The sequence below is a fragment of the Oncorhynchus tshawytscha genome, linkage group LG03 (assembly GCF_018296145.1).
Source record: "Oncorhynchus tshawytscha isolate Ot180627B linkage group LG03, Otsh_v2.0, whole genome shotgun sequence".
NCBI classification, from domain to species: domain Eukaryota; kingdom Metazoa; phylum Chordata; class Actinopteri; order Salmoniformes; family Salmonidae; genus Oncorhynchus; species Oncorhynchus tshawytscha.
Genome location: NC_056431.1, coordinates 37,132,818 through 37,157,795, shown reverse-complemented (window position 1 = coordinate 37,157,795; position 24,978 = coordinate 37,132,818). Strand labels below are relative to the sequence as shown.

The following is a 24,978-nucleotide window of genomic DNA, read 5'->3' as shown; positions in this document are numbered from 1 at the left end:
AGTTACATTCACACAATAAGCTCAGGTACCGTACCTCCCGCTTCACGTCCCAACTAGCTTCAAAACATACCGAGCTCACCTTCCTATTTGGAGGGGTCCCCGGACGCCCACTCAGGGCAGCCCGGATCCCCCTCCCTGCCAAACGCCGCCCGGCCGTCCTGCTGCTGTCACGATGCAAACGTAGTGTGTGCCATATTGACGTCACCAATGATGACGGCCTGGCTTGCAGATGGGATCAGGGGAGGTTGAACGTTCCCGGGTCAGATGATGCTACAACGACGACCTGATGATTCAGGTTAGTTAGTGCTACTGTAGAGATACAGCTAGTAATCCACTTCTGGCTTGAGAGTTCCTCCAGTTGAAAAGTAGATCTCCTAAAGTTAGCATCCAGACAGTAGTAGAAAGCATAGCCACCCTCTGCTCGTGTTGTTCAGACTCGACGTCGTTGGAGCAAACCACTGTTAGTCGACTAGAGGTTTCACTAAGGAGCACAGACCACTAAGCTACTTTGAGGCTTGGATTGAGGGTTTAAACTACACACAAACGTCCTGACCAGACTAATCTGAACACTGACTGTTAATCTGTGTTGAGTCACTGACTCAAAGCCACAAGAGGGTAGAACATATTTCAAACATTGCTTGATAGGGGGAGATGGTTGAAATGGTTTAGTCAACTTCCTCAAAGTTGGTCCAGATGATCCCCCTGCTCATGTATACCATAACACAGGGACGGTGCCATTTGCTCAACCACGTGTCTTTTGAGTGTCTCATAGCTGGCATTTTTCACATCTAAAAATGGGACAAGTGCTAAATATGACAAACTCAGAGGTGGGACTAAATCACTATTATTCAAGTCACAAGGTCAGAGTCGAGTCCAAAGCAGAACGGATCGAGTCCAAGTCCAAGTCGTGCATTCTAACAGCAAGTCACAAGTCAAGTAAAAACAAATATCTATAGCTTACATGCAATGACTTGTTCAACTACAAATCTGTGTCTATTTATTGAGGCTACCTGTGTCTACGCCACATTTTTACTATGTAATACATTTAAAACAAATTCCAAATGCAAACGATCAATGTCAATTTTGACATACCAAAAGACCAGTAGACTTATGCTAGTAATCGTTGCTTGATGCCATAAGGCTGGTGAGCTTTCAAAGCACACAGTTAATATTCTTTATCACCAATTCTGTTGGAGCTGCATATTTATGGCAATAGTCTTTCCCTACAATTTAATGTTTGCGCTGCATCAAATCAGAAACTGTTTGCTAGCAGTGGTTCAAAGCTTGCGACACCCTTCGCACACACGCGTACAATCACAGCACAAATGAACAGTGATGCATTTTCAAAAACGCAAGACAGAAATAAAGTTTAATACCTGCATTTTGAGCTGAAAGTAATTCATGTTAGCAGTCAATATGAACTGGGAATATCATGTCAAAAACATTGAAGGTTGTGTGATGTTACAGCCATCTTTACACATAGTCAGTCCCCACCACTGAGGTATATACACACACACAAACCAGTAATTATAACCCAACCAAACTTGGCCGATCTGAAATATGAAAATGATCATTGAAATTACCATGTAGCCTATTGTTCTGGCAAAAATGCATCCGTAGCTGATTGCTAAACTATTTTATATGGATAATAAGGAGGTAGGCTACTCTGTTTTTTCCAGGCAAAAAACAATGAAAATTAAATAAGTGATTTTGGTTACTAAAAATGGATAGGATTATCTGTGTGCCCACCTTTGCGCTCCAATGCTGATGACCAGGTGTTGGTCAACAGTCAAGAAGCACAACCTTTTGTTTCTAAAGCACATGAGGTTTTTGTAACTAAACCCAACAAAAAAAGAAACGTCCTCACTGTCAACTGCATTTATTTTCAGCAAACTTAATGTGTAAATGTTTGTATGAACACAACAACATTCAACAACTGGAGACAAACTGAACAAGTTCCACAGACTTGTGACTAACAGAAAGTGAATATCGGGGGGGTCAAAATCAAAAGTGACAGTTAATGCAGCTGGTGGGTACACCAGGTACTAAGTACTGCAGTGCATCTTCTCCTCATGGACTGCACCAGATTTGCCACTTTGTTACCCCACTCTTCCACCAAGGCACCTGCAAGTTCCCGGACATTTCTGGGGGGGGGGTCAGGGTGGGCCTGCAGGAAGGGTACCACATGAGGGAGGAGGATGTCTTCCCTGTAACGCACAGCGTTGAGATTGCCTGCAATGACAACAAGCTCAGTCCGATGACGCTGTGGCACACCGCCCCAGACCATGACGGACGCTCTAGAGTACAGGCCTCGTTGTAACAGTCACTTCTTCAACGATAAACGCGAATCCGACCATCACCCCTGGTGAGAGACAACCGCAACTCGTCAGTGAAGAGCACTTTTTGCCAGTCCTGTCTGGTCCAGCGACGGTGGGTTTGTGCCCATAGGACACTTTGTTGCCGGTGATGTCTGGAGAAGACCTGCCTTACAACAGGCCTAAAAGCCCTCAGTCCATCCTCTCTCAGCCTATTGCGGACAGTTTGAGCACTGATGGAAGAATTGTGCATTCCTGGTGTAACTCGGGCAGTTGTTGCCATCCTGTACCTGTACATGCTCCCACTCTTTCTATTCTGTTAAGCCAGTTTTTCAGATCTTCAGTTTCTTGGCAATTTCTCACTTGAAAAAAGGTGCTGTATAAAAAAAACATTTGCCACATTTATCTATTACAGAACCTTGATGTATACTTCTAGAAATGCTTAAAGTACAAAGATGAAAACTAATGTTACTGTCCCAATACAAAACAGGTTATGTTCAAATGTATTACAAATGAACAAAGTTTAATTGCATAAGTATTCAACAATTTGATATGAGACGTGAAATTGAGCTCCGGTACATCCTGTTTCCAATGACAATTCTTGAGTAGTTTCTACAACTTGGAGTCCACATGTGGTAAATTCATAAAATTTGGCATGATTTGGAAAGGCACACAGCTCTATATAAATGTCCCACATCTGAGAGTGCATGTCAGAGCAAAAACCAAGCAATGAGGTCGGAGGAATTGTCCGTAGAGCTCCGAGACAGGATTGTGTCGAGTTACAGATCTGGGGAAGGGTGCCAAAAAATGTCTGCAGCATTGAAGGTCCCCAAGAACAAAGTGGCCCCCATCATTCTTAAAATGGAAGAAGTTTGGAACCACCATGACTTCCTAGAGCTTGCTGCCCAGCCAAACTGAGCAATCGGGGGAGAAGAGCCTTGGTCAAGGAGGTGACCAAGAACCCGATGGTCAATCTGAGAAGGACAACCATCTCTGCAGAACTCCACCAAGCATCATGTCTGGAAGAAGCTAGACACCGCTTATCACATGGCAAAAACCATAGTGATGCATAGTGGTGGCAGCATCATGCTGTGAGGATGTTTTTCAGCGGCAGGGACTGTGAGACGAGTCAGGATTGAGGGAAAGATGAACGGAGACAAGTAGAGATACTTGATGAAAACATGCTCCAGATCGCTCAGAATCTCAGACTGAGGGGGGGGCGAAGGTTCACCTTCCAACAGGACAACGACCCTAAGCACACGGCCAAGACAACGCAGGAGTGGCCAAACTGACAGTGCTTGAGAGAATCTGCAAATGCAGGTGTCCCCAAATACAGGTGTCCCAAGCTTGTAGCGTCATACCCAAGAAGACTCCAAGGCTGAAATCACTGCCCTGGAATGAACCCGGGTCAGTTATAATGCCTCTAGCACTACAATGCAGTGCCTTAGACCGCTGCGCCATTCGGGATACCCTCAGTTTTTTTATATTTTTTTTATACATTTTCAAACATTTTTAAAAACCTGCTTTTGCTTTGTCATTATGGGGTATTGTTTGTATATTGACGAGGGAAGCAAAACAATGTAATACATTAGAACCTTATTCTAAAATGTAACAAACTGTGGAAAAAGGGGTCTGAATACCTTCCGAATGCACTAAGCTGGCAACTAGATAGTACCATATGCTCCAGAATATTCTAGATGTAAAGATTGCATAACTTCAAGATCACACTAAGATTAGACTAATCTTATTAAGAAATGATGGGTCCCAAAAGGCAAAACTAGGATCCCTTATTTCCTAGATCTAATGATAATATTCTTGACTGTTGATTATACTGATGGTGTTAAAGGGATAATGTGACTTTTTTTGGCAATTCATTTTTATGTCTCTGTGTAGTTTGAAGGTAGTTTCACAAGTGATTGCTAAATAACATTAGAGAAGACTTAGTCATTGTTAAATCTATGTGGCTAGTAACTGCGCTAACGCCAGTTAGCAATTTCCTTCAAACTGCACGCAGACATAAAAATAGTATCCATGAGTTCATCTGACTGAGTAAGTGGAAAAAGGGCTTAGTTGCCAAAGTCTCGCACTATGACTTAAGAGAGTATTCTAATTTGTTTGGTAGAAATTACCAGCTGTGCATTCTAGTGCAATGGAGATGGTACACCATTAACACTGGTGACCACTGGACCCACCCTTGCACAGGATGTTTAAGAATGAAACACTGTTCACAGGAAATGCCTTCAATAACAGACAGCGCTTCCCAACCTGACTCCTTGGTCATGTGACATGGGTCAAGGTGCCTAAAGCTTGGGGTAGTTTTGGGATTAAGTCTTTGTAAGGTACCTTACTACATCAGGTCTGGTTTTGTCTGTCCTTTCAAACTGTAGTTGTTCTGTAGGTATGATACTATTTGCATGCATGTTTGTGTGCATGTGTTCTATAAGATAAGTGTGTACATTATGTGTGCATTTGGGTGTAATGTAGTGCTCTTTAGTTATACCTCCTCCTGTTGTCCCTCCAGCTCCTTCATACGGATTTCTCTGGCCTCTGCCCTGGCCGCCCTCTTCAGAGCAAGCCTGGCCTCTGCCTAAGTTAGAGAGAAAGATGAAAACAGGGAGAAGGAAACAGAAGACGAATAGAGAACAAGGGAGAATGAGAGAGAGAGATCAGTTTAGCATGAACTCCAGCATCTATAAATGGAGATGATGAACATGTCATCAGAAATCCTTTTCCTAGACAGGGCTCATGTTCCCAACTGTTTGACCACAGTATGTTGCAATGCACTGCTGGGAAGTTAACCACGTCAACTTCCATTAATATCACAACATTTATTTTGTCATTCTACAGTTTATGGCACACAATGATGTAGGTCTTTAAATACATAGGAAAGGCAAACACACATTCAACCCTTGATAATACTTTTTTTTTTAAATCAAGGTATCATTTGGAAGGCTGATGTGCAAGTAAAATAAGCAACTGACTAAGTGACTATTAAAAGGGTGTTACATTATTTATTTAAAGAGTATTACGGAAATAATCGTGTGTATATTTACATTTTCTAGTTTTATTTGTCGTATGTACAGGATACACATGGTTTTCACAGTCCAATGAAATGCTTACTTGCAGGTTCCTTTGACAACAATAAGAAATAATAAAATACCACCTCTGGGATTAATTGAAATGCCAACTGCGAGCCAAGCCTAATCGCCCAACATCAGTGCTCAACCTCACTAATGATTGTGGCTGAATGGAAGCAAGTCCCCACAGCAATGTTCCAACGTCTAGTGGAAAGCCTTCCCAGAAAAGTGCAGGCTGTAGCAAAGTGGGGACCAACTCCATATTAATGCCCATGATTCTGGAATGATATGTTTGACGAGCATGTAGTATATTTACGTGTTTTTGGGGAAGGAGGGATTGGGGGAGCAAGTGTTTAAATTGTGCAGTATGCTAAGTCTGGTAGCAGCAGTTGCAATGTGTGTGTAGCGTATGTGCAGAGAGTCAGTGCAGGTGGTCAGTCCAGTTCAAGTGTTCAGTAGTCTGATGGCATCAGACGCATGCTCCGGTACCATCTGCCTGACGGTAAGGGAGTGAACAGCTCATGACTAGGGTTTGTGGGGTCCTTGATGCTGTGGGCCTTCGTCAGGCACCGTTTCGAGTAGATGTCTTGGTGATTTACTGGCCCGTCTTTACCACCCGCTGGATGGCATTGTGGTCTTGGATGGAGCAATTCCCGTACCAGGCTGTGATGCAACCAGTCAGGATGATCTCAATGGTGCAGTGATAATATTTGGAGAGGACCCGGGGTGACATGCCAAATTTCTTCAGTCGTTTTAGAAAGTAGAGACACTGCTGTGCCCCTCGACAGGACTGGTGGTGTTGCTGGTCCATGTCAAGTCCTCGGTGATGTGGACGCCGAGGAACTTAACTGCTGACTCTCTAATGCAGTCTTGTTGGTGTGTATCGGGGAATGTTCCCTCTGCTTGCTAAAGTCAACAAGCAACTCCTTTGTTTTGCTAACATTGAGGGAGAGATTGCTGTTCTGGCACCACAATGCCAGTTCACTTACCTCCTCCCTATAGGCTGACTCCTCGTTGTTGGTCATCATCAGGCCTACAACCATGGTGTCGTCAGCAAACTTGACGATGGAGTTGGTGTAGTGCAAAGACACGCAGTCATGGGTGAACAGGGAGTACTGCAGAGGGCTGAGGACACACCCCTTTGGGGTCCCTGTGTTAAGAGTCAGTGTGGAGGAGGTGTTGCCAATCCTCACATCCTGTGGTCTTCCCATCAGAAAGTCCAGGATCCAGAGGGTAGTATCCAGAACCAGGGCTTGGAGGGAACATTAGTGTTGAATGCTGAACTGTAGTCAATGAACCGCATTCTCAAATTGGTGTTCCTTTTGTTCAGTTGTGTTACGGCCGTGTGTGAAATGGCATCTCCCATGGACCTGGTGGAGCAGTAGGCAAATTGGAATGGGTCCAGTGTGCCTGGCATGCTGGCCTTGATGTAGGCTATGACCAAACCCTCGAAGTTCTTCATGATGACCGGGGTGAGTGCAACGGGGCTCACATCAGCCTCAGAGAGCGAAAGCACCTGGTCGTGTTGTCTGCCTTGAAGCGAGCATAGAATGTGTTAAGCTCATCTCAGAGGGAGGTTTCGGTGGGCACTAGACAGTGGATTTACCTTTGTAGTCCATGATAGTCTGTAGTCCTTACCACATGCTTTGCGACTGCGAGTAGCCAAAAATCAATTCAAAAGTTTGAGTCTGTATTGTCTTTTTGCATCCCTAATGGATTTGTGGAGCTCGCACCTGCTTGTCTTGTATGCTTTGCACGCCACCAAGTCATCAAGGTTCGTTCTGCTCACATTGAATGTGGCAGTACGGGCTCTCGTCATGGCACGGATATATCCGGTCATCCAGGGTTTTTGGTTGAGGTATGTCCGGATTGTTATTGTGGGTACAACAGACATTTCCTAATGAAGCCTGTGACTGACGATGTATACGCCCTCAATGTTGATGGATGAGGCCTGGGTGGATGAATCTTTGAACAGATTCCAATCAATATTCTCAAAACAGTCCTGCAGCATTGAGTCTGCCTCCTCTGTCCAGAACCACCGTTGGTGGCTCGCTCTTGAATTGATGCTTGTAGGTGGGGAGTAGGAACAGGGAGACGTGATCTGATTGGATGTTTGTATGTACATCGGCCAGTATACATATTCGTGATATTTGGAAGAATGTTTTAAAACATGCTTGGTTAATATATCCCACGACAGTAAAGACTGCTTCCGGGTGAGAGGATTCCTGCACAGTTCGCGGAGTGCCACCTTGATATTTGTTGTGGCGGTATGTACACAGCTGTGAAAACACACGTTAATTACCTCAGCATATAGTGGGGTTGGCATTTTAGCATTATAAATTTGAGATGGTTTCAACTTCGGTACACCAGGAATTGTTGATGAGGAAGCATACCCCTCCTACCAGAACCTGATCCATACGGAAAATGGAAAAGCTGTCTGGTTGAATAGCAGAGTTGAGTGTAATGTCCATAAGCCAAGGCTCTGTACAAACAAAGAAACAGCATTCCCTGATGTTCCTCTGTGATTGAAGCCTTGCTCTGAGTTCAAAGTTAATTTTCCAACGATTGGACATTAGCCATCAGAATATGAGGAAGAGAAGGCTGTGTAGCCCGTCTTTTCAGCCTAGCTCGGGAAAATAATTGTTGTGGGTATGGCCATGTTTTGTGTGTGTCGCATGCAGTTGGTGCTCATGTGTGTTGACTTGGATCCACTTGAGTGAGAGCAGGGCCTTTTCCTTCAAAGTGACAGTGTTAGAGAGTGAGAGTGCAAGAGTGTGAGAGTCAGCACTTCCTTCCTGTCCCTGGGGCTGTCAGAATGTGCCTCTAGGTGGGGTCACTGTACAAGCTTGCACAGAATGCTCGAATGCCTCCTCCCTCGCCCCTCTGCGTTTCCCCAACTCTGGACCATGTGTTTAAAAAAGGTCCTCGTCATTCACTTCTACAAAAATGTAGGGTGACATTTGGTATTTTATTAGGATCCCCATTAGCTGTTGAGAAAGCAGCAGCTACTCTTCCTTGGGTCCACACAAAGCATGAAATATGACAACAGGTCAAGGACAGAACTACAAATGTAAAAACGGGACATAGAGATTGTATGTATTGATATGTAGGCTGTGTCAAATACGGGAGAAGCGTTTTGCAGTGTGTTTTTGCTTGATCCGTTTTTTTAAAACCAGGTTTGTGGGTTTATTTGAGCAATATGAGATGTGACTTCCATGCAATGGCTCTATATAATACGGTACACTTGTTAGAATTTGTTCTGGACTTGGGGACTGTGAAAAGACCCCTGGTGGCATATCTGGTAGGGCTAGTGTGTGTCAGAACTGTGTGTAAATTGACTATGCAAACTATTTGGAGTTTAACGTTTGTTATAAAAAGTGATGCAGTCGGTCTCTCTTCAACTCTTAGCGAAGAGAGACTGGCATGCATAGTATTTATATTAGCCTTTGATTACCACAAAGTGCAAGATGTGTCACTCTGTTCTGGGCCAGCTGCAGCTTAATTAGGTCTTTATTTGCGTCACTTGACCACATGACAATAATAAAAGACAAAACTAGAGCCTGCAGGACTTGCTATTGTGTTCCATACAGGCAGTAGTGAAATTACTCTTCCCCCTGTCGTTGTGAAACATACCAGACCAGTTTATAGTCCACTGCCTTGACCTGTGAACTCCACAAAGCAACCCTAGGCCCTGTTGAAATTAGTTCTGTCTTCCTAGTTCTTGAAATAATCACTGATCTCTCACAATTCGATAAGATGAAAGCTAGCCCAGCCGTCACCTATTCAACAGTGTGAGATCAGCGGTTACTTTCAAGAATGGAGAAAGGTTGCATTTTCGATTGGAACAGAGCCTCTTTTTTTGTAACAGCATACACCACTGGTAGAGGCCGCAGAGTACGAATGAGGAAAGGTGGATGACGTAGTAGTGGATTAGAGGAATGTAAATGTCAGCTCAGGAGGTTTACATTAGATTCCGGCAAGACCATCCACCTTAGTCTGTGCTTGAAAGCGTCTGGCATGGAATAATTTCCCAGAGAAGTGGAAGGCTGCCTAGTGCCGACCAAGCGAGACCCACTTCTGGGAAATCCCTATCTGATAAGTGCTAAACAGCCATGAACAACTTGTAGCAATGCCAAGAATGGGTTCATCAGGATCATTGGTCATTAATAGTACCACACTACTTTAATGTGTTCTTAAAATGCTGTGATAGGAATGATTAACTGAGGGAGCAACTAAGTGTACTTGTAATTCTAAAGCAGTGCGTGTCCAGTCGGTTCAAGAAAAAAGATTAGTGTATCTCTTTGGCATGCCTTTACTTCGCCGATCTCCAGTAAGCCACGTTGATCTTTCGTTAGCTCCCAGGGGAGAGTAGGAGTTACATAGAGAGCTCAGTGGCATGACATTTCTTGTTAGCTTCAGCCTTAAAAATCACACCAGAGGGCAGAGTTTTCCCTGTGAGCCCTGTGGTATAGCAGTTGTCATTACCATTAGCCTAGCCTATCCCATTTAAGTCCCACTCCGACCACAAGTGGCTAACAAGCTAAGGACATGGTCATTCCATTTAGTTTCAGCAAGCCATGACACCCACCATCTCAGATTGTTCTGAAATGGTTTCTGTAGTTTACCCATTTCTAAGAGAATTTTTTTTTTTTCACAAAATAATGTTTCAGGAACATTTTAACTGAGAATTTAAGCCAATTGATTGTACCAAAATTGGCCATTTCAAAAGGATTCTTATAATGTTCATTAAATATAATACCCAACATCCGATTTGGACCAAACCCCTTCTTAATGACAGATGTAATGATGGCAAATAAATGGTCAAAAGTCAAGGAACAACTGACCCCCTCATCTTTATCAAAACACAGTCAGTGCAGCCATAAAATGCACTATATGCAGCCATTAGTCATTAGCAATAGCATTTGCTGCTACTAGTCATTACCTCAAAGCATTACTCTAACCCCACCCGGCTACACACCCAGTCACCTACAAAGTAATCCTGGAGCCAAGTTCTGGTCACATCAGTTGATGTCCCCAAAGAGAAGGTAATAAGGTTGCAAGTTCACAACTGGGTAAAAGGAACAGCTGAAACAAGTTGGTTTACATCTAGTTTAAACACTAATTGTTAACTCAAGTACTGTAACAATTACAGGAAGGAAGTTAGAAAGCTGACAAAGTTGTTTGGTCTCACAACCTCGGGTCATAATGGCTGACCCTTTCCGATACTATTCAGAGAGAACAACATCTTCCCACCCCATAGCTCTGTTGGGGTTTCACATTTATGTACAAATACAAAAGGCCTGCAGTGCACTGTAGACCACACACACACACACACACACACACACACACACCATGGCACTGCATAAAAAATGTGGGATGCCGACACACACACACACACACACACACCTCCGTGCCATTTAACAAAGTGCTGCAGGAACCTTAACCTTGCCTGTCCCCAGAATTATCTACGTTTGGTGTCAGAAGTAAGATCCAAAGTGCATGTCGATGGTATTGCCGATGGGTTCAAGTTTGAATGAAGAACATAAGATGTGCAGCATGTTTATCGGGATCGAGAGGAAAAAAGAAAAAAAGAAAAACTCCAGGTCAGTGTTAAGTCCACTATTGTGGCTAATCCTTATTATGGCTAGCTTCACATAGATGGGTCCAACCACCATTAATCAAATAATGGTCTTATAAATTAGGGTTGTTAGATTACACACACACACACACACACACACACATATACATATATATATAGTTAGCTATAGCATAACATCTGTTTCAGTAGCTATGTATCGATGAATCGTTGTGACATATGAAATACGAGTGTGATAACTACGTAAACAAATGTAAGGCGTTAAATTATTGTGTGGTGTGCAGTCATATTCAGGTCCTGATTGGTCAACAAGCTTATTTCACGTCAAATAGTGTTATTTGGCACGCAAAGACCCAAAGAGCGTTCCAATAGTATGAGAAATCCTGGTCCGATTTGCAACTGCACATGGGACAAAGATCGTACTTTTTGGAGAAATACCCTCTGGTCTGATCACACAAAAATCGAACTGTTAGCCATAATAACCATCGTTATGTTTGGAGTAAAAAGGGGGACGCTTGTAAGCCGAAGAACACCATCCCAACCGTGAAGCATGGGGGTGGCAGCATCATGTTGTGGGGGTGCTTTGCTGCAGGAGGGACTAGTGGACTTCAAAATATGTCATTCATTCACATCTAGGATGTGTTATTTTAGTGTTCCCTTTATTTTTTTGAGCAGTGTATATATATTTTATTTCTTTCATCACATTTCCAGTGTGTCAGAGTTTACATGCACTCAACTAGTATTCTATAGCATTGCCTTTAAATTGCTTAACTTGGGTCAAATGTTTCAGGTAGCCTTCCACCAGCTTCCCACAATAAGTTGAGTAAATTTTGGCCCATTCCTCCTGACAGAGCTGGTGTAACTGAGTCAGGTTTGTAGGCCTCCTCGCTAGCACACGCTTTTTCAGTTCTGCCCAGACATTTTCTATAAGATTGAGGTCAGGGCTTTGTGATGGCCACTCCAATACCTTGACTGTTGTCCTTAAGTCATTTTGCCACAACTTTGGAAGTATGCATGGAGTCATTGTCCATTTGGAAGACCCATTTCCAACCAAGCTTTAACTTCCTGACTGATGTCTTGAGATGTTGCTTCAATATATCCACAATTTCCCCTTCTTCATGATGCCATCTACTTTGTGAAGTGAACCAGTACCACCTGTAGCAAAACACCCCCACAACATGCTGCCATCCCCATGCTTCATGGTTGGGATGGTGTTCTTCACCTTGCAAGCCTCCCCCTTTTCCTCCAAACAAAATGATGGTCATTAAGGCCAAACAGTTCTATTTTTGTTTCATCAGACCAGAGGACATTTCTTCAAAAAGTAAGATCTTTGTCCCCATGTGCAATTGCAAACCGTAGTCTGGCTTTTTTATGGCGGTTGTGAAGTAGTGGCTTCTTCCTTGCTGACTTTCAGTTTATGTCGATATAGGACTCGTTTTACTGTAGATATAGATACTTTTGTGAAAACGCTGGAGGAAACGGGTACAAGGTCCTTTGATGTTGTTCTGGGATTGATTTGCACTTTTCGCACCAAAGTACGTTCATCGTTAAGTGACAGAACACGTCGACTTCCTGAGCATGACGGCTGCGTGGTCCCATGGTGTTTACACTTTCGTACTATCGTTTGTACAGATGAACGTGGTACCTTCAGGCATTTGGAAATTGCTTCCAAGGATGAACCAGACTTGTGGATCTCTACAATTTTTTTCTGAGGTCTTGGCTGATTTCTTTTGATGTCAAGCAGAGGCACTGAGTTTGAAGATGTACCTGTGGATGTAGTCTAACTCCAATTGACTAAGATGATGTCAATTAGCCTATCAGAAGCTTCTAAAGCCATGACATCATTTTCTGGAATTTTCCAAGCCGTTTAAAGGCACTGTCAACTAAGTGTATGTAAACTACTGACCCACTGGAATTGTGATACAGTGAATTATAAGTGAAATAAACTGTCTGTAAACAATTGTTGGAAAAATTACTTGTGTCATGCACAAAGTAGATATCCTAACCGACTTGCTAGTTTGTTAACAAGAAATTTGTGGAGTGGTTGAAAAATGAGTTTTAATGACTCCAACCTAAGTGTATGTAAACTTCTGACTTCAAATGTATATACAACGAGTGATCATGCTGTTGATGTGGCTGCTATGAAAGTGAACTGTTTTTGCATGTGATCAGGGGTGTATTCATTCTGCTGATTAAGAAAGATTTAACAAACTCTTTTGTAACTGTTGAGTACAACCTAGATCAGCTAGATGCATGCAAGAGTGTGCAAGGCTGTATTGGGAAAATGTTAGTATCATGAAGTAGCTTAAACCTGTCAATATTAAATTGAGTTGGGTGAATTGAATATGAATGACAGTTATCCAATATGCTGTAATAGAAATAAGGCCATGCTCATAAAATAATAATCATCTTCCCTCATCTTAAAATCCTTGTCCTACATAGAGGTCAAATTCAATCAGCCACTGTGTGCTGCAAGTCAACATTTCACATGCCTTTGTAATGATGAGGGGATTGATTAGGCAATATGACACAATTTCCTCTACAGCACTGACAGTACTGTTTATTCTTGACTTGTTTCTTCCTTCCTACAAACCAATCAACACAAGCATTAAGAGATTTTGACCAATGAACTGTGCTTGGGAGGGAGCCCAGTACAAGCAAATCAACAGGAAGGCGTTTGTGATAAACTCTACGGGTCCTGTGTGTGACGTCACCAAGAGGAAGCTAACGCACAGTGCCTCCATATATGGAGACTTCCCTTTTCAGGGGTCAGAGCAGGTTAGGCTAACCGAACCCACTCGTCCATGTCTCAACATATGGAGGAAATGTTTGAAGTACTAATGTTTGCATCTGCATGTTTGTGTGAGCCTCAGTCTGCTTCTTTATTTGGCATACTTTTAGCTAAACTAATAGATTTGGAAATGCTGGAGTTTAAACAGGAGTGAAATGACATCTCATTGTTAAATTGCTTAATAATTTAGCCTGATTGTCCATAGGTATGCAGTTTTGAAATACATCTCTGCCTTTATCTGTGTGTGCATGTGTACGTGACTGCATGCATGTGTGTGGTGTGCCTACGCACATGTGTAGGACTGCCAATTATCTGGCCTGTCCCATTGATGACAGTCAGATTAAGGAAGACGGTGTGTTGTGCCCCTCCTTGCTTCAGAGTCCCAGACTAATCCTCTCTTAACACTTGATTCACCCCCTCATCGCTCCACTGCCCCTCAGGCTGTCACTTAACGCTGACCTGGCAACTTAATCCGCGGCTTAAATTTGTCTCCCAACCGCACTCAAGACAAAACACACAAACGTCAACAGAATACTTGACAGCCATCAGCATCGATACAGACACTGGCCTGGTCAGAGGATGCCCTGCGTCTATATTTCCATCCACCACTCTCGTGAATGGTATTCCTGCAAAGATGATACAGCAATCCAAGACATGCCGGTTTGTAAAGGAAGTGTCAAGCAGGAGCAGCAGGAACGAATGGGAACTTATTTGACACTCTCGGGGTTTCAATAGTTTCATCTTCCCTCACTATCACTTAGAAAGGCATTCCTAGTGGGGTATCCAGTGGTTATTCAACCTACACTAAAGCTTTCGCCTTCTACAGACATAATCCATATATCCTCACTGACAGTAGTAAAACAGGTTTTCAACATGCATGCATTCAGATTACTCAGACCATGTTCACACTTTTCACTATTTAACTACAACTGCAGGTTGTAGGACGCCTATGCAGACAGATAAACATCCCAATGTGACTAATTGTAACTTTTGCTAACATTTAACATCTTAATTCAGGGTCTGAACTCTGGAAATGAATCAAATGAAGCTAGTACTTGATGTCTAACCATGGTCCCTAGAGTATGTGGATTTTACATGGAGCCATTGCGGTCAAGAAATTAGTTGATAGCAGAATAGGCTACATTGAACAGGAGGTGATCATAGCACACGGTGGCACCCATGACAGAAAACACGTGCGGAGAAAATTTCTTCTGGAAGCTCCAATGGCAGTAGAAAGAATTCTAGCTACTTTTAAAAACAAACCAAATGCCTTAGAAATGTGCACGTATAATTGCACAATGGCATTACACAAACAATGGACACTCATATGGGCTTGCACCCAGGACAATTATCTTATTGTTTAAAAAAAAACACATGTGGTTCCACTACAAAAGCAGTAAGCCCTCTTGCCAAAGATGATCCCAAACTATTTACCTGACAAACAGTGCACTTAAAATGATTTTTTTTCTCCATTAGTCCACTGTAAATACAATCATATGACACAAAGGGTGTCACTCATGCAGGCAGAAATACAGCAGGTAAGTGCTATATCTTAAACTTGGCTGTTAACATGCAAACATTTTTAGGACTGTATTTACAAAAAAATTAAACTACCAAAAGATTGTTTGAGTGTCCCCTCAGCAAGTGTTAAGACACCGTTTTGTGTATCAAATGTATGAGGTAAATCCCTCTACATCCATACTAATTCAAAGATGGAGTCTGTGCCTCCTTACAATCAACACTGGGTACTATTTCAAGACTCAATTGTGAGGACACTATCTGTGTAGAACATGTAATTGCTGATGGACTGCTTCATTCCCATATCCCAACCTTTGGTCTGAATAATACTTCAGAGTTTCTTGTATTGAAAACATAGTGGGCACGCTATTTGTTGTCCATAGAATATTATCACCTGCTCATGTGGGATATGTTTTGAATGGTTCATACGAGTAACTCTGGTGCAGCCATAAGATCCCTATTATTAATGGCATACAAATAGAAGCTTAATTCAGATCAACTGCCTCGGATCGTCAGGTTATAAGAATTAGAGGTTGACCGATTAATCGGCATGGCCTATCCCCCACGACAGACCCAATCTGAATGCAGTGTGCAGTAACAGCTGATATTTCAGGGCCTTTCTATTTTTAAAGCCTTTTTAGCAGAATCGGCCAGCACATCCGGACTGACAGACCATCCTGTCTGAGGGGCTGCCAGTGTGGGACTCAACCCAATCTGCACTTAAAAGGGCACCGTTTTTCTCTTTACTGACTAGCAGTTATAGTATACTGCATTTAACCAACTGTCCTGAAACTACACCAAGCTACCTTCCAACAGCAAACAGTCCAATGACAATTGTTTTTTTAACCAAACCATAACTCAGGAAATGTGCAAAGGCAGCTATAGGGAACTGCCCCTTGACACACTTTTTTAAAATCAAAACCCTAAAACACAACTAGCAATTTCAACAGCACGTTCTGCCCACTGCACATTGACTACAGGAAGCAACAATGACTAAACTGCAGGAATGTGCAACTCCAGACAAATACCCCCAGACTGTAAAGTAAATAAAGTCTGCTAACTTGATACCAGAAAAGTAAAACAGTCAAATAGCCAACTGCTACAGACTTGCCAAGGGTAATGATGAAGCAGCAGACACTAGAGTGAGTCTGGTGTGTGAGGTGAGATACAAAGTTCATGCAACATCCGGTACGAGTCTGAACAGACCACACTTCCTTCTATTCAACAGTGGCGTTTCTAACCGTGGTGCATTGCAGGCCCCATTCTATTAGAGGGACCACACTGGTGAAGTACTACACCCTCTAGGTCGTGTACTTCTAAAAACTGCCTGAGCTGTATTACCAAAACTGTCTTAAGATGGTCGGCTCGGTACAGCATGATGACATGACCATTTAAGAACTAGAATGAGTGTGCATTTGGCACCCTCAGAAAGTCACCGTATGTAGGGTGTCCAATCCAAAAACAAATGTTTCGACCAATGGGTAAAATTAAATATTCATTGGTGTTGATAGTCCTGTAAGAAAACCAATGGTTCGAGCCGCACGTCTTGATCATAGTCCATTCAAATGTTAGTTCAACAGTGAACTTTCTTCTAAAATCCAGAAAACAATAGTGGGGCTCCCAAGTGGCACAGGCGTCTATAGCACTGCATCTCCTCACAAGAGACGTCACTATAGTACATGGTTTGAATCCAGGCTGTATCACATCCAGCCATGATTGGGAGTCCCATAGGGCGATGCACGATCGACCCAGCTTTGTCCGGTTTGGCCGGAGTAGGCCATAATTGTACATTTAATTTAACTAGGCAAGTCAGTTAAGAACAAATTCTTATTTACAATGATGACCTAGGAACTGCCTTGTTCAGGGGCAGAATGACAGATTTTTACCTTGTCAGCTCAGGGATTTGATCTAGCAACCTTTTGGTTACTGGCCCAACACTCTAACCAATAAGAAATAAGCATTTTCTTTTTATTAACAGACTTGCCTAGTTAAATAGATATCTAGTTAGATATCTATTTTGAGACATTACATAGTATTTTCATAATTTAGTATATATATTGGAGGACATTGGATGCACCTGAGCTCAATTTAGTGTCTTGGCAAAGGGGTGTGAATATGTACAGAAATATCTAATTTATTAATTTAATACATTGTGTGAAGATAGATGTAAAAATGTAAGCAATTTTGAATTTAGGCCGTAACACAACATTTATAATATATCAAAATATATTCCTGCCAGCTTGGAGAAAGGTGAGGGAAAAAGATGAGGGTGAAATAATATGAATACTGTCAAGTGGACATTGGTTCTACTGACCTCACCAATAACTGTGTGAAAAATATAGGCTACTTCCCACTTCCGTATAGTTTTCTAATAAAAAAATTAAAAAGTACCTCTCTTGCAATGAGATTAAGGGTATCATCCTCGGCCGTCGACCTGTCCTTAATGGGATTTCTTTTACGTCCTGTGCCCTGAGTCCCCATGTCTTGGTTTCTGCCCGGTAATTAGGCTACTGGTCCAAATCGTTGAAGGTAGAAGAGGAATCCAAAGCACGTCTCAAGGAAAGAAAATACAACTAGCCTGTCACAATGTTGGGAGAAACATTTGTCAAATCACAATGACTGGGCAAACCGTTCGTTACCACTCGCGACATTGGTCATTGGGTTACATCCGTCCTCAAGACCTCTTCCTGTGTGGTTTCTATCCAAACGCTAAATTCGACATTTCTAACAAACGTTGCAGTCGTTTGTATCGAATCCGCCCATTTGTAACACGTGAGTTGCCCAGAGGAAATCACAAATAGTTGAGTACCCTGGTAAACACGCATAATAAAGATACATTGACTGGCAATATATCTATTCAGATATGGAATCCAAATAATTTAATAGGCTACGTAAGATTTGTTTTAAACATGAAAATGCAATAAATTAAAAAATTACCTATCTTTGTAAATCCACTTGGTTAACACGCTTGGACAGAGACGCGATGCTGTCAGAGCAGCCTTTAAAGTAAATGCATGCTTCGTATGGCGGGTGTGAGGCAAATTCATTTTCCGGGGCTCATGCAGGCAGCGACCAAATTGCCATGGGACGAAAGCAGTCTCTCACACCCTCGCCACTATTTTTTATGATGAGTTTTGAGCGCTAAAACAAACCTTTTCGTGTACGTCTTAAAGGCAAGGACTATGACAAATGGCTATGCATATTTCACAACAATAACATTATATTTGATCCACTTATGTTCAAAAGCCCCCATTTGTTGTGAAAACGATCTATAGAATAGTATTCTATTTTCTTTCCCTCCATGTCCATTCAATTAATTTCCTATGAAGTATCTCAACAGTGATTGGGTTAGGCCTATTTGTATTTATTTGGAATTATATAATGTGCTTTTCAAGTAATATTCAGATTGTAGACTAGCCAAAAACAAAATATGGTAATATTGTAACTTAAAGGGATACTTCAGGATTTTGTCAATGAGGCCCTTTATCTACTTCCCCAGTCATATCAAATCAACCTTTATTGGTCGCATAAACAGATTTTCAGATGTTAGTGCAGGTGCAGCAAATTGCTTGTGTTTGTAGCTCCAACTGTGCAGTAATAACTAGCAATAAATAAAACAAATACACACCTAATTCAGAAAAATGTAAAGTTCTATAGAATGAGCCATGACTAGATACAGTATATACATATAAAGTGGGTGAAATAGTATGTAAACATTATTAAAGTGACCAGTGTTCAATGGCTCTATGTACATAGGGCAGCAGTCTCTAAGGTGCAGGGCAGAGTACCCGGTGGTAACCGGCTAGAACAGTGACTAAGGATCAGGGCAGGGTACTGGTGAAGTAGTTTCTCAGTCTCTCGGTCCCAGCTTTGATGCACTTGAACTGTCTCCGTCTTTTAGATGGTAGCGGGGTGAACAGGCCATGGTTCGGGTGGCTGAGATCCTTGATGATCTTCTTGGCCTTCCTGTTACACCGGGTGCTGTAGATATCCTGGAGGGCAAGAAGTGTGCCCCTGGTGATTCGTTGGGCTGACTGCACCACCCTCTGGAGAGTCCTGCGGTTGCAGACAATGCATTTGCTGTACCAGGCAATGACACAGCCCGACATTATGCTTTCAATGGTGCATCTGTAGAGGTTTGTGGGGTCTTAGGGGCCAAGCCAAATTTCTTCAGCCTCCTGAGGTTGAAGAGGTGTTGTTGTGCCTTCTTCACTATGCTGTCTGTGTGAAGGGACCATTTCAGGTTGTCAGGGATTTCTATGCTGAGGAACTTGAAGCTTTTGACCCTCTCCACTGCAGCCCTGATGAACACATTGATTAAAAAAATGATATCTATGCGTGCAGTTTGAAGGAAGCTGTTAACTAGTGCTAGTGCAATTGCTAAGTTTAGTTAGCATTAACTCGCAAAACTACCTCTAACGTATTTCATACTGGACACAGGGACAAAAACGTCAGAATCATTGCCAAAATCCTGAAGTATCCCTTTAAATTCTATTGAGTCATGGTTGTTCCTCCATAAGCCAAACTGTTGCCTAATTGTTGATCCATGTTGCCTTATTTGACTATCATCACTATAGGAAGTCAATTAAACTCATTGAATTGATCATAGAAGCAATGCAACCCAGACAATAGCATATTTAGAAGTGTAGTTCAAGTTTTTGGAATCTGTAACACTGTCCATAAACTTGGAAATCTCTCAAAACGTTAGGCTCATAAATTTACTTGGCCTACAAGCAATGCCTTCCTCTGGTGTTGGTCACATGTCTTGCAACAAACCAGAGAGATATCTAGACCTGACAGACTTCACTGAGTAGACACAGGGTTGACCATTGAAAAACTCTGACTTGTTTCACTACATTGGCAAAAATAGGGTTGTTTGTTTAATGATTTTGATATAATTCCAATGCAATATCAACATACCTGTTTTACAGGGTAAAACCACACATTGTCCTTCAGGCCAATATTGGGTTTTATATAAATCTTTCATAACAAACCACATAAAACAATCAGGCCATACATTCCTGCAGGACATGCAAGTGTATGAGGTTTGCTGATGGTTGTATACACATTTTTGTATAATCAGCAATATAGTAGTAACCACCCACTGGGCACACATTGAATTGATGTCTGTTCCCAGGGGGGCAATCAACTGACTCACTTGTTTTTTGTATTTCACATTGAAACATCCTTCATTGTTGTAATACAGTGCATTCTGAAACTTTTTCCACATTTTGTTAAGTTATAGCCTTATTCTAAAATGGATGCAATAGTTTTTTCCCCTCATAAATCTGCACACAATACCTCATAATGCCAAAGCAAATTAGGTTTTTATAAATTTGGTCAAATTTATACAAAAATAAACCTGAAATATCACATTTACATAAGTATTCAAAACAAGCTTGGCACACCTGTATTTGGGGAGTTTCTCCCATTGTTATCTGCAGATCCTCTCAAGCTCTGTCAGGCTGAATGGGGAGCGTCGCTATTTTCAGGTCTCTACAGAGATGTTAGATCGGATTCAAGTCTGGGCTCTGGGCTCTCATTCAGAGACTTGTCCCGAAGCCACTCCTGCATTGTCTTGGCTGTGTGCTTAGGGTTGTTGTCCTGTTGGAAGGTGAACCTTCGCCCCAGTCTGAGGTCCTGAGCGCTCTGGAGCAGGTTTTCATCAAGGATCTCTCTGTACTTTGCTCCGTTCATCTTTCTCTTGATCCTGACTAGTCTCCCAGTCCCTACCGCTGAAAAACATCCCCACAGCATGATGCTGCCACCACCATGGTTCTCTCTACCAATGCCACCAGATTATACTTTCTATTGGTGTTATCTATTCGGTAACATTCCACAAGTAAATGTAATAAATAATTTTTAAAAAGACATGATATAGGTTAATTAAATAATTGAAAGGAACATTTAGATGATTTATTAGCTATGTGGATATAAGTATTTTAGGCATATCATGTGAATTAGGCCTCATGTAAAATCATTGTCAAAAGTGCAAGAGATACTGTTGCATGACAAACAGGTGCTATTAGATTACAGTATACTTTATCTGACCGTTTGGAACAGTGTAAACCATACTAAATAAAGTTGAAGTAATATCAGAAAGGTTGTTCTATGAAAAAAAAATTGTAAAGCCTTTAATACAGCACTGCAAAGTTTAAAAATAGCTGGATTTGTGAAATTGCTTTTTTGGACATTTTGCAGTTGCACGAGGCTTGGTAATGATAGAATAAGTAGGATATTAAATGAACACTCAAATAGGCAACAGAAGCTGGAACAACATAGGGCTGAGTGACTCACTCATTCCTGGCTTTTGTTCAAAAAGGTTAAATTATAATGCAGGGTTAAAGACACATTCTTTCTGATTGTCTTTAGCATGCAGTCTCTCCTCTCGCTACAGCTACTTTTGCTTGAATTATTATGTTGATTATAATAAATTAATATATTTGTAGGGGTTGATGCATTTTTCATTAGGGTACATCTGGTCTGTGATATTGAGTTAGAAACGTATAACTTTAGAGTACTTAAGCATCGAATACATTGCAAGTTTGCCCTATTTTGGCTGTTAGGCTACACTTCACAATAGGAGAGAAACAAAATGGTGCAGTTTGAGGCCATGTGGTGGAGAGTGATGCAGGTGCTGGAGATGGGGGTGTGAGAAGGCGGGTCTGATGTCGTTTGTATGTGTCTGTTTTGTATTGTCTAAAAAGATCAAATAAAATCTTACAAAAAAATGTAATAAGGAAAAATGACAAGCTTGCAGCACGTGTCCTATTATTGTCACGCCCTGATCTGTTTCACCTGTTCCTGTGCTTGTCTCCACCCCTTCCAGGTGTTGCTTATTTTCCCCAGTGTATTTATCCCTGTGTTTCCTGTCTCTCCGTGCCAGTTTCTCTTGTATGTTTAGTCAAGTCAATCAGTGTGTTTTTCCCCATACTCCTTTTGCTATTCTCCTTTTTCCAGTTCTCCCGGTTTTCACCCTTGCTTGTTTCTGGACTCTGTACTCTCTACCTCAAATAGATGCGGCATAAGCTCAAAACTTTAATTAAGAAACCACTGTTGTAGCCAATATCAGGGTGACAGTCACAGTAAGCACAGGCATACAACGCATGAAGCAACAGTACACTGATCATAAATGCTTTTAATTTAAAAAAAATAATCGTCAGTTTGATAACTGAAAATGTACAATTATTTGTGTAAAACTAACATTGAAATATGTCTCAGACTCAAGCAGAAGTCCAAACTCTCATGATATGGTAGCTCAAATGTATGGTAGTTGGGTGGTAAGAAACGGAAGAAAAAAACGCAAAATCAAAACCGTCTATAGCAGAGCGCTACGACACACCCACTCCTTTCCACATGCCCACTACTTACTTTTTGACACACCCACTCTTTTCCACATGCCCACTACTTTCCTTTTGACACACCCACTCCTTTCCACACGCCCACTACATTCTTTTTCGACACACCCACTCGCCCATACTGCACTTGTAGCTGCTCTCTCTTTGTCTCTGGGGAACAAGGTCTTGTTTTTTATTTAACACTAGTATTGTCTTTAGCTTGACTTCTTTCTTTAGTGTTTCTTCAGGTGATATCAGAATTTTCTTTGGCTTTATTCTTGTACAGCCTAGTTGGTGTGGGGTATGTACAATGAATTCATATTGTGGTCTGCTCTCCAATGCTGGTCTTTGGTTTGATCTTCACCTACAATCAGCTAAATTAGAGAGACAAACCATCATAATTCTGCACATTCTTTCCTGGCCTCACATTAACTTGTGCCTACTTGTGTGCTTGTGAGTTCTTAAGCTAAAACTACAACACCATATATTCTATTCCATGACTCGCTGGCTTTGTCTGTACCAGTAACAGAGAGGCCAGGACTTGACTTACAATTCAGGATGAGTTTAAGTGCACTTTACCCACCGTAGGCTGTGAGTACACATACGTGATGTAAAACTGTCATTGGTAGTACTATGGTTGCTGCAAGTGTATCGGTATCATATTAATGGCTATTTCAGCGTTATGGTCATAGTGCTATGTGGCCAAAGCTATGTCCATACTCGCCTGGCATTTTCTTTCAGCTGTGCAATTTTTGCATTTGTTTCTGGAACTTGTTTTTTCATATACCGTAGTAGTATCTTATTTTTCAAAATCACAAGCTAAGTTGACTCTGGTATATTTTTGTCATGAAAATGTTTTGCTATGCTGTTTTGCTAAAAATGTATTTATTTCACAAGGTTGCCAAAGTAACTGCTTATAATTTCCTGTATGTATTAGGGGGGGTGGTATAAGTTTCAGTAAGATTTTAATACTGTCACTGGGCTCTACCTCAGAGATCTGGTTGAAGAAAGTTGCCTCATAGGGTAGGTTACTGTATGTCTTTATTCTACCACAGTATATTCTGTCCCCCCCAGGTGCCTACCACACCCAGGTGGTATGTCTGAATGATGTCACACTTCACTTTGAGATCTGGGATAATCCGGAGGAGCCCACAATGCACTGGTGGTGTACGATATCAGCAAACAGGTAAAACTAACACGCACATGCACAAATGCACACAAACACACACTGGATGTAGATTGCTTATACCAAATGCATGTCCTGTGTGTGTGTGTGTACGTTTAAGTGCACTCGTGTGTGTGTGTGTGTGTGTGCACGGGTGGGTGTGTGTATTTAGGAGAGCTTCATAAGGTCCCAGCTGTGGCTTAGGGAGCTGGAGAAGCACTGTATCCCAGGTTCCATCGTGAGGGTTCTACTAGGGAACAAGGGAGACCTTTCAGAGCTGCGCCAGGTGACATTACAGGCACTGTACTCACTGTATACAACAACACACAAACACAAATACATGTACACACTCTTGCATAGTCAGAATTGCACCCACCCTCATAACACACCCACATACACTGTACATGTAACAGCACACAAACACATTCACACAGACTATAGGGAGACTGTAGGGAGTCATACATATGTCCTACGGGGATATTGACAGCATTCCTATATGATGACCATTCTGACATAATCATCCCTCTCCCATCCCACAAACCTATACACATTGTACTGTACTTTCACAATGGTCACCACGTGACAGCAATGCATTTTCCCACTTATATTCACTCATATACTATTTTATCCTCTCTATTTATTTCATAGGAAGGACATAGTCTTGCCATTGACTGAGGCTTGCATTTTATGGAGACCTTGGCCAAGTCAGGGAATCAAGTCAGTGAACTGATGCTGGCTATTGGTAAGTAATTGGGCGTCTGTAAGAATCATCATTGTACTCAATATATATATTATTATATTTCTCAATTTCTGTTCTTTGATATTCAAAATTGCGACATAAAACATTGTCTCACAGCTTTAAATGTGTAGGTCTGAAGATACACCACTAGAGAGCAGCAGATACAGACAGAAACATATATTATCCATATATCTTATAATGGAGCATTTAGTCAATACAGAAGAAAGGTGAGAAAGCAGCAATGTTTGGTGAGGAATATAGATGGATGCGGAGTGTGTGATCCCTCTCTGTCAGCCCAGGGTGAAGAGGAGTGTGATTCAGCAGCAAGTCAGTCTGATAGAGTGGCAGGAGACAGTTAGTGAACCTGCACTACTCTGAGAACCTACATCAGCCACTGGCAATCTGTTGCCCCTCCATTGGACCCTTATGTGTGTTCTATG

At 41.9% G+C, this 24,978-nt stretch overlaps 1 protein-coding gene and 1 pseudogene across 10 annotated transcripts in view; one reads left to right on the top strand and one right to left on the bottom strand.

Moving 5' to 3' along the window:
* LOC112224070 (leucine-rich repeat flightless-interacting protein 2) overlaps window positions 1-18,397 on the bottom strand; it is a 64,234-nt gene extending 45,837 nt beyond the window's left edge. For 3 of the 10 annotated variants that reach the window (XM_042315118.1, XM_042315133.1, XM_042315139.1), the window contains exons 1-2: window positions 17,689-18,205; window positions 4,816-4,902 (exon numbers count right to left, since the gene is read on the bottom strand). In XM_042315118.1, the coding sequence (XP_042171052.1) occupies window positions 4,816-4,902; window positions 17,689-17,778 (177 nt within the window). In that variant the 5' untranslated portion in view covers window positions 17,779-18,205. Of the gene's footprint in view, window positions 1-4,815; window positions 4,903-17,688; window positions 18,206-18,234 lie in introns of those variants that run through there. The other 7 variants (XM_042315160.1, XM_042315180.1, XM_042315151.1 and 4 more) reach the window with 5 other exon arrangements.
* Window positions 18,398-22,559: 4,162 nt separating this feature from the next.
* On the top strand, window positions 22,560-24,568 carry LOC112224066 (annotated as a pseudogene).
* Window positions 24,569-24,978: the final 410 nt, after the last annotated feature.